At 39.1% G+C, this 16670-nt stretch overlaps 1 protein-coding gene across 1 annotated transcript in view; it reads right to left on the bottom strand.

The window, feature by feature from the left end:
• LOC109007076 (phosphatidylserine decarboxylase proenzyme 3-like) overlaps window positions 1-16670 on the bottom strand; it is a 47426-nt gene that overhangs the window by 17951 nt on the left and 12805 nt on the right. The window contains exons 8-11 of the mRNA XM_018986602.2: window positions 9336-9419; window positions 8885-8976; window positions 8166-8321; window positions 7865-7949 (exon numbers count right to left, since the gene is read on the bottom strand). Coding sequence (XP_018842147.2) covers window positions 7865-7949; window positions 8166-8321; window positions 8885-8976; window positions 9336-9419 — 417 coding nt within the window. The remainder of the gene's footprint in view (window positions 1-7864; window positions 7950-8165; window positions 8322-8884; window positions 8977-9335; window positions 9420-16670) is intronic.

The following is a 16670-nucleotide window of genomic DNA, read 5'->3' as shown; positions in this document are numbered from 1 at the left end:
CTTTGTTTTTTTTACAAGTAAAAAGAAAATATTATGGTTCTATTGGATTTCTTACCATACGTTAAAATTAAGGAGATATTTGGATTCACAATACATCTCAGCTCATCTCAACTCATCTCACTACTATTCATTACTATTAAGCAACTTTAACTCACAAATCTCACTACTATTCACAACTCATCTCATTACTATTCACAATCCATCTCAACTCATCTCAAGTCATCTCAAGTCATCTTCAAATCCAAACGTCTCCTAAGAATTCATTTGTAAGGCTATTTTTATCATGGATGAGTTGAAATAGTTACAACCTTATTTTTATTAATTCAAAACTTCATTTTTATGCCTCTTCCTTTGTTTCCTATGCATGCAGTACATATATACACATCCTAGAATGGAATCCTGTGATTCACAAAATTAGGAAACTGATTCACTAGACAGTACACAAGGTAAGAACTCTGATAAAAGCTAGGGGTATAATCGATCCAATCCAGTCCGGGGTCACGGACCGAAAATTTTAGTCCACCTTTTTTTTGGACTGGACCGGATCGATTACCACTAAGGACTGGACTAGACCATTAGCTATCGGTCTGGTCGGTCCAATTCATATGAGCTAGGAACATTTTTTTCCTCTTTTCATTTTTTGGTAGATAAATTAATAAAAATTAATTAATTAAATTAGTAAAATCAAAATTAAGTGAGCTCTTTAATGTGGATTATGTAACTAACTCATTAAAAAAATAATTAATTATAATTATATTTATGATGTTAATAGCTACTAACTTAGTACTTTAGTAGAGTATGTATCTATATATAATAACATATATCATCATATGATTTATTGTATGATATATATATTTTTTTTATTTGTAAAAAGAGAGATATTATATATATGAATGAAATAGGCCTAGTCCTTGTACACGGGACGTATACAAAGGAACCCCTAAATACATTCTAAAAGTGATAAATAAAAGACAGGAAATCATAAACATTGTCCCCATGTAATACAATAGTGGAAAACCAACACATTAGAGTGTGAAGAAAAAAATTCTTCAACTCAGTCCTTGTGCGTTCCTTATCTTCAAAGCAACGCACGTTCCTTTCTGTCCAAATACACCACATAATACACAACGGAATCATCTTCTACACTGCTGCCACTTGCTTGCAACCTTGCAACTTTGACCAACATCCCAACAAATCCACCACCCTCATAGGCATAACCCAGGCAATATCAACCCTCAGAAAGATCTCATCCTACAACTCCTTTGTTACCTCACAGTGTAGTAATAGATGGTCCACAGATTCTCCATCCTTCTGACACAAATAGCACCAATCCAATACTATACATCCTCTCTTCCTCAAGTTGTCCATGATCAATATTTTCCCAAGAGCTGCACTCCAAACGAAAAAAGCTACTCTAGGGGGCACACGAGACCTCCAGATATTCTTCCAAGGGAATGGAATAATCTCAAGTTGTGTTGTCAAGATGATATAATACGCCTTAACTGTACATGACTTGTGATTATTAGACCTCCACTTCAAACTATCTCGCTGTGTCAATGGGATCTCTATGGAATATAATAAACTGAAAAATTATGAAACAATAGGTAATTCTCAATCATGGAAATCCCTATTAAAAAGGATATTCCACATATGCGCACCATGAGAGAATATATGCACTTCAATCACTGAAACTTCTCTACTAGTTGCAATACGGTATAAGGCCGGAAAAACCCTTTCCAAAGCCTGGACACCACACCACACATCCCGCCAAAATCTTATACAACTGCCCTCACCAACTACAAAGCGAACTTGATTTACAAAACATGGCCACCCCTTCCTTATATACTTCCATAAACCCACCCCATAGCCCCCACTTACTTCCTTAGAGCACCAACCACCCCAAGCGACACTATGTCTAGCGTCAATAGTATCCCTCCACACTGATCCCCCCTCCAAATGATATCTCCATAGCCATTTTCCCAATATAGCTTTGTTGAAAATTCTCAAGTTACATACACCCAACCCTTTGTTCACAGCTGAGACACATACAGTCTTCCATCTAACCAAATGAAATTTCTTCTCCTCCCCCATTCCTCCTCATAGGAACACCCTAAAGAGTTTCTCCACTTTGTTCACCACTCTTACAGGCATAGGAAACAAAGATAAGAAATAAGTGGAGAGATTAGTGAGAGTAGTCTTGATAAAACTGAGACGGCCCCCTTTGATAAATACACCCGTTTCCAGCCAGCCAGCCTTTTCTCTATCTTCTCCACTACCCCATCCCATATAGCTCTATTCTTGAAAGTTGCTCCCAGCGGGAGACCCAAATATTTCATTGGAAAATAGGACACTTTACAATCCAAGAGGCTAGCTAGCCTGAGAATATTAGAAACCACACCCATAGGAACCATCTCAGACTTGCCTAGATTCACCTTAAACCCCGACACTGCCTCAAAGCAAAGTAGCAATGCTCTTAAAGTTTGGATCTGGCTACTCTTTGCTTCACAAAAAACTAACGTATCATCTGCAAAAAGAAGATGTGATATGACAATAGTACCCCCATCACCATTGACCACCTGAAAACCCGTTAAGAACCCTCCCCCAACTGCAGCATGCACCATCCTACTCAAAGCCTCCATAACTACGACAAATAATAGAGGAGATAAAGGATCTCCCTGCTGCAGTCCCCTCGAACTAGCAAAAAAACCAACAAGTGTACCATTAACCAAAACTGAGAACCGGGCAGTTGAAATACAATGGTGCATCCATGCAATCCAGCTATCCCCAAAACCACATCTCTCAAGCACGTATAAAAGGAATTCCCAATTCACATGATCATAGGCCTTTTCCATGTCAAGCTTGCATAAAACACCTGAACCTCCCTCCCGTAGTCTGTAATCCAAGCACTCATTTGCAATAAGTACTGAGTCAAGAATTTGTCTCCCCCGGATAAATGCGTTCTGAGACTTGGAAATAATATGTTCTAGCACCGGACTAAGCCAATTAGCAAGAACCTTCGAGATTATCTTATAAAAGCTACTAACCAGACTTATAGGCCGAAAGTCTTCAATGGTTGAAACCTTGGGTTTCTTAGGAATAAGGGCAAAAAAGGTCGTATTAATGGACTTTTCAAATTTCTGGACAGAATGAAATTCGCTAAACACCTGGATAACATCACCTTTTACAATATCCCAACAAGTTTGAAAGAACCCCATTGAAAAGCCATCCGGCCCCAGCGCTTTATCCTTTGCCATGCCAAATATGACCTTGTAGATCTCTTCTTCAGCAAAAGGTCTCTCCAACACACTCACGCTCTGCGAATCAATTGCCTCAAAATGCAAAGCATCAAGCTTTGGCCTCCAAGTAACCGATTCTGAGAGAAGAGACTCATAGTACTGTACTATGTGATTTTCTAGCTCAAAAGGAGAAGATATCACCTAAGGGCCTGATTGAAGTGACTCGATGGCATTGTTACGCCTGTGTGAATTAGCCACTTTGTGAAAGAACTTCATACACCTATCGCCTTCTTTCAACCAAAGTGCCCTGGATTGTTTACACCATGTAATCTCCTCTGATAACAAAACCCTCTCCAAATTTTCCATAACCAATCCCTTCCTCAATAACACCTCCTCCGAATTATCACCCAAAAGCTCCTTATTCTCAAGTTCTTGTAGTTCCTCCAACAGTGTAGTCTTATGGTTGTCAATATGACCAAACACCTCCAAATTCCACTTCTTCAAATCTTTTTTCAATGCCTTCAGCGTACTTGCAAGAATGTAACTTGGAGTACCAGAAAACTTATATGAAGACCACCAACCACTAACCATCTGTACAAACCCATCTGCTATTAGCCACATATTTTCAAACTTGAAATACTCTCGCCCCTGTGAATACCCCCACAACCCAAAAGGATAGGATAGTGATCTGAACTGACTCGAGCTAGTCTTCTTTGACTTACTTCCGGATATTTAGCTTCCCACGAAGGAGAGACTAAGAATCTATCCAATCTCGACCAAACCCGCCCATTTGACCAAGTGAATTCACCCCCTACCAGAGGGAGATCCATGAAATCCAGATCAAATATGAACTCGCTGAATTCTTCCATGGCCATAAAATGTCGACAGTGCCCTGAACGCTCACTAGGGAACCGGATAGTGTTAAAATCATCCTCCATGCACCACGACACATCCCATAAGGAACATACACCCACCAACTCCTCCCACAACCTTATCCTATCCCGATCCACGTTAGGACCGTAGGAACCTGCGAATGCCCATTCCCATCCATCAACCACATTTTTAAATAAAGACGCAACCGAAAGCTCTCCGACACATTCCTCAACCGACTCAACCACTCTTTTATCCCACATAAGCAAAACTCCACATGAGGCTCCCAATAAGGCCAAATAGGTCCAACCCACATATGAACACCCCCATAAACTTCGCACAAATTTTCTGTCAATGAAACTCTTCTTTGTTTCTTGAAAACACACCACATCACCCTTCCACAACTGCAATAATGCTTTGATACGAAGGCGTTTATTGCGATCATTAAGCCCCCGTACATTCCATGATAAAATCTTAGGCTTCATAAAAAACTATGTTACCCCTCCCCCTCGATCTATCCCTTCCACCACTCCCTTCTTTCACACCATAATTAATGCGGCAAGTTAGCTTTTTAAGCTCCCTATCCCGCTTCGAGGCAGATTTTGAATGACTAGCCTCAAGTGCTACGAGAAGAGCCTTAAATTGTTCTTCATACCCTCCAAACGAAATCCCAATGACCTCCTGAATTTCCTCCACTTTCTTGAAAACCCAATTTGACGAAGAACTCCCATAATTAGATTTGAGCGGGAGTGTACACAAGGGTGTTAGAATGGCCCCCTCCTCAGCATTACTGGCAGAAGCAAATAATGTCAATTCCGAGCCACATACAGCTTCTGATTCAACACTGGGTTCTGCTACATTTTCAATAACACTGAAAACTTCCAAATCACCACTGAGTTCCACTACATTCCCCTCAGAAACACCCCTCTCCAAAAATAACCCCTAATCCGACGTAACAGGATGCATTAGAGATACTGTTGTGCCTTCATCCACCACACGGCTGTTTCTGAGCATCCTCCAACACCAACCCACGAGCCAGCAGCGGAAAAACCAAACTCAGAGGCTTCTTACTAATCGGCTTCTCTATCGGAGCCCTCAATAGGGAGAACCCATGCTCCGACGAGTAGGATTGCACAGGTAACGCTTTTGTGCCTCCGTGCACCACACACGGTAGGTTATGTACCTCCTCCACCGGCAACCCACAAGCCGACGACGAAAAAGTGGTGTTTAAAGGCCCATGTTGAACCGACATCTCACCCTCCTTGATAACCTCCCGTCGAGGTGACTGACCCGGCACGCCATGATGCTCGTCGACAGCCGTCGAAGCTTTTTGTGCCGATCAGGGAGCCATTACGGCAACTACCGGCGTCGCGGGAGGGTGAACCAGGCTCTGCCTCAAAATATAGAGAGGAGTCCGAAACACCTTCCATAACTTCTTTGGGCCTGCGGCCTGGCCCGGCCTGTATCTCGCCAGCCCAGCCTGCATCCCAGCCCATACTCCCTTCGCCCGTACTCAGCATTACTGGCAGAAGCAAATAATGCCAATTCTGAGCCACATACAGCTTCTGATTCAACACTGGGTTCCGCTACATTTTCAATAACACTGAAAACTTCCAAATCACCACTGAGTTCCACTACATTCCCCTCAAAAACACCCCTCTCCAAAAATAACCCCTAATCCGACGTAACAGGATGCACAGGAGACACTGTTGTGCCTTCATCCACCACACACGGCTATTTCTGAGTATCCTCTAACACCAACCCACGAGCCGGCAGCGGAAAAACCAAACTCAGAGGCTTCTTACTAATCGGCTTCTCTATCGAAGCCCTCAATAGGGAGAACCCATGCTCCGACGAGTAGGATTGCACATGTAACGCTTTTGTGCCTCCGTGCACCACACATGGTAGGTTTTGTACCTCTTCCACCGGCAACCCACAAGCCGACGACGAAAAAGTGGTGTTTAAAGGCCCATGCTGAACCGGCATCTCACCCTCCTTGATAACCTCCCCTCGAGGTGACTGATCCGGCACGCCATGATGCTCGTCGATGGCCATCGGAGCTTTCTGTGCCGGTAAGGGAGCCATTACGACAACTACCAGCGTCGCAGGAGGGTGAACCAGGCTCTGCCTCAAAATATCGGGAGGAGTCCGAAACACCTTCCAAGCCTTCTTTGGGCCCGCAGCCTGGCCCGGCCCATATCTCTCCAGCCCAGCCTGCATCCCAGCCTGGCCCACACTCCCTTCCCTTAAACCCAACTCCCCCTGATCCGAAGCCTGGCCCAAATAATTGGAACCCAAAGCCTAGCCCGACTCCTTCACTTCCTTACCCTTAACGCAACGTTTAAGTTCAACTAATTCTTCCAATAATAACCCTACTTTTATCTCCATATTACTCAGAACCCTTAACAAATATTCTTCATCTGTCTCACTGCCTCTGCACGACCTCAGGCACAATAGGCACCGCTCCACTCACTTCTTGCTGCTGTACTTTCTGCACTTGAATGACCTTGTTGTACGATCTTGAGGCATCCACCATGAACGAAGGAGCACCACCTTCTCCCCTGGATACCTTCGGCTTGTCTGCCTGCGATGACCATGGGAGTGCCTTCACTCTGTTTCTCACACTCGAAACAAAGGGATGAGCCATGAACTCCTTCAAATATCTCCAAATTTCCTCCACCCCTCACCCTTCCTACCTTTTGGAACCACAAGCATACCTCTCCTCTTTTCATGCCCAAATTCTGAAATGGAGAAGTACCTTCCATTGTTGTTGCAACCCCTCTGCATCATTAATATTGCATTTCCAGTTCTGCGAGTTCTAAGAAACTCTGGGGAGCCCAAAGACGCAGCACACTCCCTCACTATCAAGCCCAGCCACCCCAAAGCTTCATGCTCTAAGGAAATGTATTTCACCACACGCCAACTATTCTCAATGATTCTCCACCACCTAGCATTCTCCCTTCTAAACACAAATAACTTCTGTTCAATGAAGACCTATGTGCACATACCCATCGTCACCAACCAATACACTAACACGATAATCACCAGTCTGAACTTAACACCCTACTGGACTACATGCTAATCACCACAAGGAAACTACCACCATTGACTACCCAATACCAAAAGCAAAAACACAAGAAAACCAAGAAAAGAAAAAAGTGTACGGAGAGAAAATTTTAGGAGAGAGAAAACACTCTTGAAAATTATTAAGTTCTAGTCAATTGATAACACATATTATTTTACATTTTATATGGTCAATGTGATAGGTTAGAGAAAATTACATAATTAACTTGTACAACTACTATATAAAATAATATATTAAATATATAAAAAAATATTTAAAAAGTTTATATGTAAGTGATTCGGTTGGTTTCAGTCCAGTCTGGTCCAAAAAAACCACACCCCGGTTCTTTTATAAACATACACTCTTCTAAAGTGATTCCTCCAAGAGATCTCTTCTAAACATACACTCTCTTCTAAATCAATCTCTTTCTTCCCTGTGAATTTCTAGCATATGCAATAACCAAGTTAACAGATAAGACAAGCAAAGTAATTAGTAGAAAATATTTGTTTCATTATCTTTCTTCCTAGTGGAGATGGGGGTTCATAAAATAAGGGGGGAGATAAGACAACGTTGCCACGAGAAATTTCATCTCGCAACACAGGTATGAAAAACCAATTTAACCCTATGAAATAAGCACACCCTAAACATTAATAGACTCCACAGAGAAAAGCCAAGACTATAAGAGAAAGCATACCAGAATATGGGAAGCGCTTGATCCAGAGTTTAAGCCAATGTCATATGACGAAAAATGAGCCCATTCACTTAGTTTAAACATCCACCTACAAAGAAATAAATTGATTTTTTTAATTCAACCTTGCCAGTCATAATCATGGCATCATACCAAAATAAAGCATGATTAGACATTTCATAAGGTCAACATTGACAAAGTTTCCCCTCCCTCCTTCCCCCTGACTCTCGGGTATTGAAAATCAACATTACACGGTCAACATTGACAATGCCCTGCTAGATAAAGCAGTATATAACAAGGTTCTCACCCGTATGAAGCCTGCTTTTCAGTCAAAAAACCACCAGTCATGACCTGGTTCCCAGTTCCTTCATCGAAACAGAGAGCCAAATGAACCATAGTGTTCAGCTTATCGGAAACTCCAAAAATCTCACCACAAACAGGACAACAAGTCATTAGTGGTTCCCTGAAATGCAAGAAAATGGAATACAAAATTCAGAATCTATGACTAATAACTGGAAGTTGTGAACTTAAGAATTCTGCATGCTTCATACATATGCACACGGCTGAAAAATAGGCCTCTGTAGTTGTATCAAAACTTTAGAAGATCCAATACTCTAGATAACTAAGAAATTGGGCTTGATGAGGACAATGTAAAAATGTCAATAATACACGGGGTATTTTGAAACAATAAACAAGATGCATGAGCTGTAATGGTAACAACATCTGAACAGAAAGTGACAAAAACCAAAAGAGAGATAGCAATGCTAACCCCACCAATGGTTAAGATGGAATCCTAGTCCGTGTTATAAAAGAAGAATAAAAAGAGAGGGAGAGAGAAGATAGTCATGGTATTGTATTTCTGAGAAATGATCATTTTTGTAGAGAAAATCATGAACAATAACCAAATTACCTCACATAGCCCCCTGAGAAATGACATATATACAAAGAGATGAAAGCTATAGGTATCGAAGGGAAAAAAGTAAAAAGGTTATGTTTTAATCTTATTGCCTATAAATGAGTCATTACTTTTCTTGTTGAATAGCAAGAAGGGCAGCCAACTCATCCATGCTGACAGCATCGTCACCATTCTTGTCAGCCACTTTAAAGAGCTCCTCTTTCTAGTGAGCCAAAAAATATATTAGTAAGATGGATAAGATTTTACAAAACAAAGTTTTTTTAGAAGTAATATTTTAAGAAACAAAGATTATAAGGTAGCAATTTGACTTTGAGGACTTGGAGGGGAAAAAACAACCCAAGTCTATTAACCCAAAAAGTATCAATTCAGAACTTCTGGATGAGAATTAGTATTATCAGAGGCCAATAGTTCCTTTTCTGGCCTCATACAAGAACAATACAAGGTTGTCACTACAGAAAACCATAAAAAATATATTGCTCTAAAATCAGCATTCTGCATCCCAATTTATAGAGATAATATAACATAGGATTAAAATACGAAAATAAATAATCAAGTCCAAACCTTGTCAGCAGCTAGTTGATTGCCAAAAGCATTAATTAAGTCAGAAAATTCAGAGAAGGAAAGTTTTCCATCTTCATTGTAGTCCTGCATAGAGTACAAGGGATCAGAATTTGCAATGTTATTAATAATCTATCTACATGGCCTAGCAAGTTGGAGTTATTAATAATTATGTCCAAGCCTGGGACGTTGTGTTAAATTTATCTTAATCAACCAGGTTTACTAGACGCTTGATTAGATGCCTAGGAGCTTATGTAAAAACTAGTACAAAGAAAGGAGTTTATAACAAAATAAGGAAAATAGGCCGTTGAATGAGATGTAGAAGTGTATCTATAACCCATCGAGAGAATACAAAGACATTGAGTGAGTGCCAAGCCTGTTGTTTCCATGCCATTTGAATGAAAATCTAAAGATTGGACTCTTATGCTAGTAAGTTGTCTTGCATTTGTTTCCTGAATTATGCCTTTTCAACCCACAAGACATTATTGGGTGTTTTCTAGCAAGCAAATCAACATTGTAGCCTGCAACAGAGAATGCTTGAAAAAAGTCTGAAAATATTGGATATATAGAAACTGTAACTGAATGAAATATATTGCACTTCTTCTGGGTGATACAAATGCTGAAATGTTTGAGATATTGCAGAGGATCGGATAAGGGCTGTGAATAAACAAGATTATTCGACAAGCAGCTCAAGATTTGCTTGGCCAAACTCAAGTTTCTATTACTGGTTGGAAGAGGAACAATATCCCATTAATGGGATTAAGTTCCAATGGTATAGGCTCTTGAAAATGAGAAATTCTAGCTACCTCTCCTCTGTAGAATTTTTCCATGTGGCATTAAGTTCCTAAAGTATATTTTACTTGTTAGGGTGCAGCCTGGTGGTTAAGAGCGGGGTTAGGATGAGCTCTAGACTTAGACATCTTGAGTTCAATTCCACACTAGGAGTTAGCTTGGATTACCTGATACACGGTTTTGGTGGGTGGGATTATGTATCCAAGATTTATTCTCCATGGGTATGTCGGAGGGGTCGCTTGGTGAGGTTCCATGTCATCAAAAAACTTCCTAAAGTATAGGCTCTTGTGAATGACAAATATTAGTTACCTCTAAGTAACTTAAGGCTTCTGGTAAGCACGACTAGCTAAAAGGAATAAAGTTTTATTGAATCACGTAACTAGGCATATTTTAAGTACACAGGGAAGTATGCATAACATAATGCCTAATTACAAGTTGTAAACCAGAAATGGATACAAGGAAGCCATGAAAACTACCCCTGTTGAGAACAAAAGTGGAAGCCCATAGAAATAAAGCATGTAAAAATAAAAATCTAAGTTCTTCCGGAGAGTGTTCCCAGCCTTCAAAACTCCGGCCATTCCTTTCAACTAAATGCACCACATAAGGCATACATGAATCATATTCCACACGGCAACAATATGGGGTTTACCTCGAAGCCCTCTCCAACTAGGGCTGTAAGTGAACAAGGCTACACAATAGGCAGATCGAATTGAACTCGATTAAGCTCGAATTCAATTCAAGTCAATTACTAAACGGGCCATTCGCGAACTATGAATTGACTCAATTATTAAATGATACAAACTCGTATGAAGCTTGCCCAACTCGTTTAATGTAAACGAACTCATATAAAACTCGACTCGTATATTATTATACATGTATTATGTATATAGCCCACTACATATACTATATATATCATATAGAATTTATGATGAATACATATGTTATATACGTATGATATATGTGTATATATATATACACAATATTAACTATAACTTATCAAATGTCATACAAAAATTTATGCTTACATATAGACAATATTGGTACAAAAGTATTTATTCTTACCCATAGTTATCACTTATCAAGTACTATTACTAGTATCTTATTATTTTATATAAGTAGTATTCATATTTAGTATCCATATGCATTGTTAATAATTATTAAGCTCATACTAATAGTCTAGTATTTTTTTTTTTTTGATAAGTTAGTCAGTATTAATTCTTACATATACATTATAAATATAAGCATAAATAATAATATTATGTTATTCAAATTTAAGATTGCAGGGTATTAACATTAGCGTACTAAGTTTGTAGAAAATATACAATATATAACTATAATATTATATTATGAGTAACAATGTTAGATAAAATATACTGTTACACGTGAACATGTTACATGTCAGCCACTAACCCCGAACCCTTTACTTTTTCTTCCAAATTTTTTTTCCTACGCTAAGTTGCTACTTGCTTACCCATTACTTTTATTTGTCAAATGCTAGCCCTTGGATCTTGCCGTTGAGGAAGCTCAATAACTACAAGTTACAAACTTATAAGACAGCCCTAGAACTTACAACCAGTGTTTTTGATATCGTACCGTACCGGCCGGTATATGTCGTACCGGCCACTGGTCCAGTACAGTAATACATTTGTTTCGTACCGCCCCAAATATCGGGTGTACCAGCCGGTATTTGCTTTCTCGGCCGAAACACATATTTTGCCTGATACACATTCTGCAGATTGTTTGGATGGCATTTTCAAAATTTCAATAAACATTTAGGGGCTATTTCGGACTTTCACGCTAACATATATAACTTAGGGTTTTACTTTTTTGTTTCCCGAATCGATTTCAGCCGGCAGCGGCACCCGAGTCCCAGGCCTCCGAAATTTCACCCCTCCGTCAGCTTGCATCGATCGTCTAGTCGCAAGTTGCCGTCCTGTTAGACCCCCACGTAAAGTTGCATCTAGAGATGCCGCACATGCCTTAGTCATGGTGGGGACATGCCCCTTGGCCAGCCCACAAGCATGTCTTGGCCAGTGCAGTGACACGCACGGGGCGCCCAGCATGCATGCATGCCTTGGCCCGAGCATTGACACGCACAGGGCGCCCAGCATGTGGGCCAGCGAGGTTAGTGACCCTTGCATGCACATGCCCCTACGCATTCCCTTGCGCCGCGTGGCCCTGCGCTCGCCCAGGTGCCGCAAGGCCATGCGCACACCCATGGGCCGCTCAGCACTCATGCGCACGCCCCCGCGCTGCATAGCATTCATGCCCCAACCCACCTGCCGCACACTAGCGAGGTTAGTGGCATGCCATCCAGCGTACGGCTCCAGCCCGTGCCTTGCAAGCAAGGCTAGTGGCATGCCCACCAGGCATGCCATCCAGCGCATAGCTCCAACCCATACCTTGCAACTTCAACGCCCAGGCCACCAGCTTAGGCCATGCATGGGCCTGCTGGTGGGCATGGCATGGTGCCATACAAGGCCTGCTGCTGGTCTGAGCAATGGTCCATGTGTGCGCGCTGCATGGCCGAGGCAGGTGGCCCGGCTACCACTTGCCTTATTTGTTTTGCCCTAGCCGCCACTCACACTTTCCATATTAGTATTCCTACATTTTAGGAACCCTAATTACTCCATATCATTCCCTATAGCCGGCCATACACTTACCAAATTGGGATCTAAGATTTTAGGAAATCTTCCTTAAATCTCTTAATTATCCAATCAAGCCTTATCCCTTTGTAGTCGTCCAACCCTAGCCGCCCACCATCCTAAACCTAATTCCAAAACCCTAAATCATCATCCAACCCTAATCCTAAACCCTAAGAGGCCCTACCATTGCCGTGTGCCTCTTTCACCCATTGGAGTCCATATACTTCATCATCTTTTCCATCATTCCATACACCAATTCAAGCATAAACACATAACCTTACCTTAACAAAGTTGTCATCTTTGCTATCATTGTTCGAGAATCAAGCAAGAGAGGAACGGGCATTCGGTCATATCACAAGAACTTAGATGTGGAGATCATAGTGTTTAGGGACTTGACCGAGGTCCCTAACACGTCTGCCGTAGTCTCTGTCGACGGTATGATATTTAAGTAATTTTTTTATTAATTTGATTTTTTCGTTAATCATAAAGATTTTTTAGATTATATTTTTATAGCGTTTGTTTGTTTTGAGGTGATCCGTGATTGTCAAGGATTGTCATTTTCTCCCAATGCATTTAAAAAAAAAAAACTTTAATGAAATTATTTTACTCACCAAAAAATAGTAAATACCAAGTTTTAAAATATTGAGATTTATCCAATCTGTCTGTTTTTCTTAAAATATTAAAAAATATTATATTTAATAGAGGACATATCCTTCAAATTAAATTTAATACCCCAAGAGTCACGTGTCAAATAATAGTGTTGTCCAGTCCATTTTCTACTGTCTGTGACTCTGTAATGGTATGATATTGATATGTATTATGTAGTCTGTGTTGAATATTTATGATTGGTAATTTGATATAGAATTTTTTATTCGCAAGCTCTCTCTTTAGTCTTTTTTCCTTTTTTGTATGTTTGTTTCTTCCAGAGCATTTTCGTAGGCTCTATTTTGTGGTCTAAATATCCGGTTGTTAGAGAAGGAAAATTTTGTAATACGTGTTCCTCATGTGTATCTAAATCTAAAATATAAATTTAGTATATCATATATATTTTTTGTAGAAGCCATAGGTAAAGACATTGTAGGTAAGCTAAAAGTATGCACTATACAGCTTGTCTAATTTATTTATTTTTCAGATATGTTTATTGCATTCAACTTATCATTACAGCTAAGTGTTACTCATAATTGGGAATTATAAAGTTAAACCTGGTTGTTGCTTAGACTAGTTCTTGATAGAACTCAATTGCATAATAGTTCAAATTCTTTATATTCTGAAACATTTTGTTACTCTAAGAGTCTAAAGTCTAATGCTTTATTTTGTTATTTGGGTATTGTTGTTTTTGAATTTCATTTAGGATTCTTTGGTCCAACAGCAACTCCCATATTTTGGTCTACCTTCCTAATTATTTTAGGAACAACTCATGAGCTATGTTGAAATGAGGAAGGGGGTTCATTAGCTTTTAATTAGTTGTTCATTTCTCTTTTAATTAGCTTTTAATTATTTTAGTTCAAATGTTGAATGTTGTTGTTCATCTTTCTAAGTTTCTTACTTCTTTTGACTTTTTTTAATTTTGCTTACTTATAAGTGTTAATTTTTTATACTTTAGTAGTTAAAAATGTCTAATTGTCAATCAACCAGTGGTATGACTTCAACTTCAAGACTTGATCTTGTAAGATCAGAAGATCCAGCATGGGCCTATGCACGTGTAGTGCCAGTAGCAAGAAATAATACTAAATGTTTATATCAGTGTTTTAAATTTCGTACCGTACCAGCTGGTACGGCCGAAATTTTTCGTTTCGGCCGGTACAGGTACTATATATGTTCCGTACCGGCCATACCGGACTAAATTTCGGCCTGTACCGGCCTATATTTCGGCCTGCGTTTTTTTTTTTTTTTTTCGTTTTTTCAAACTACAAACTTATTTTTTAACCCCTAATTGACTAGACTATTTATAATTTTTATATATATGTATTTATATATAATTTATTTATATATAGACTATTATTTTGAAATATAATTTTTATATATATTTATATATATAATTTATTTATATATCGACTATTCCGAAACGTTATCCCGAAACGCTATCCCGAAACGATACCGGTACCGAAATATTTCGTTTCAGTGCCTTGACCGGTACGGTATTCAAAACATTGGTTTATATTGTAATAAATCAACTAGAGGTGGCAGGATCACTCGACTGAAGCATCATCTAGCTGAGATTCCAGGCAATATAGAAGCATGTAAAAAGATATCTGAAGATGTAAAATGGCAAATGAAGAAGTTGCTTGATGAAATGAAAAAAAACAAAGAGAAGAAAAGAAAAATAAGGTCAAAGATTGGAAGCGATATAGATTTAACATCTGATGATATTGATGATAGTAATAGTATGGAAGGACAGTCTCAACTTTCAAAAGGTAGGGAGAAGCCGAAAGAATCTGGAACTGGAAAGTCAGTGGGGGGATTGAGTAGATTTTTTGCTTCAAGAACAACTCCTAGGGCCCAACCTTCAATTAAGAGTTCAATGTGTTCAATTGAGATGATGCTAATCTGTCTTTCAATGCGACTCAATCCAACTTTTATCAACCAGCTATCGATGCCATGATTATCATCAGGCCAGGATTCAAGGGCCCTTCTTTATATGAGTTGAAAGGAAATTTGTTAAAGATGGTTGTGAATGAGGTTCAAAATTATTTGCAACAAATTAAGAACGTTTGGAATGAGACCGGTTGTTCACTAATAACAGATGGTTGGACAAACCAGAAGCAACAATCAATAATCAACTTTCTAGTTTATTGTCCGAAAGGTACAATGTTCTTGAAATCTGTTGATACATATGGCTTTAGAAAAAATGCTGAAACATTGTTTAATATCTTTGATGAGGTTGTTCAAGAAATTGGGACTGAGAATCTTGTACAGTTCATAACGGACAATGATGCAAGTTATAAACCTGCAAGAAAAAAGTTATAGCAGAAGTATGGCTCTTTCTACTAGTCTCCATGTTGGAGAATTTTTCTGATCTAAGAAATTTTCTCCTTATTGATGATCCTATAAAAAAAGACACAAAATATAACAAAGTTCATCTATAACCATGATTGGGTTTTGGCATTGATGAGAAAAGACTTCACCAAACGTCATGATTTGTGTCGTCCTGCAATTACAAGGTTTGCGATAAATTTTTTAAGTATTCAATGCTTGCTCTTGTTTAAAAAAGAACTCAGACAAATATTTACTTGTAATAAATGGATTGCATCAAATCATTCTAAGAGCAACATAGGGAAGTAGATAGATATGATTGTTTTAGAAGATAAAGAGTTTTGAGCTCAATGTCAATTTATTGTTAAAGTTAGTGAGCCTTTAGTTCTTGTTCTACGACTTGTTGACAGGCATGAGAAGCATGCAATGAGATACTTGTATGATGCAATGGAAAATTCCAAAGGGAACATAAAAGCAAGATGCAATAACAAAGTTAGTGTATTCAATTCATTCACCAGGATCATTGATTCTAGATGAGATAAGCAGTTTCACAGTACATTACATGAGGCAGGTTGTTTTCTTAACCCTGGAATTTACTATAGCTCCAACTTTAAAAATAAAAATGATGTTGTAAGAGGCTTCAACAGCTGTGTTATGAAGATGAAACTTGATCCCGATAATCAAGACAAAATCATTGCAGAACTTGACTTATACAAGAATGCAGTAGGTGAGTTTGGACATTCTTTAGCAATTCGTCAGCGTGATAAGATTAATCCAAGTATTATCATTCATCAATATCACTTGTTAAATAGTGTGACTTTGTACTTTAAATTTTATCTTATTTTATTTTTACTTGCATTTAATTAATAATTTATAATTGCATTATTGTTATAGTTGCAAGGTGGACCCAATTTGGTTGCGAGGTTCT

The sequence above is a fragment of the Juglans regia genome, chromosome 13 (assembly GCF_001411555.2).
Source record: "Juglans regia cultivar Chandler chromosome 13, Walnut 2.0, whole genome shotgun sequence".
Taxonomy (NCBI): domain Eukaryota; kingdom Viridiplantae; phylum Streptophyta; class Magnoliopsida; order Fagales; family Juglandaceae; genus Juglans; species Juglans regia.
Note: the sequence above shows the minus strand (reverse complement) of the source record. Positions and strands in the feature narration are given on the sequence as shown.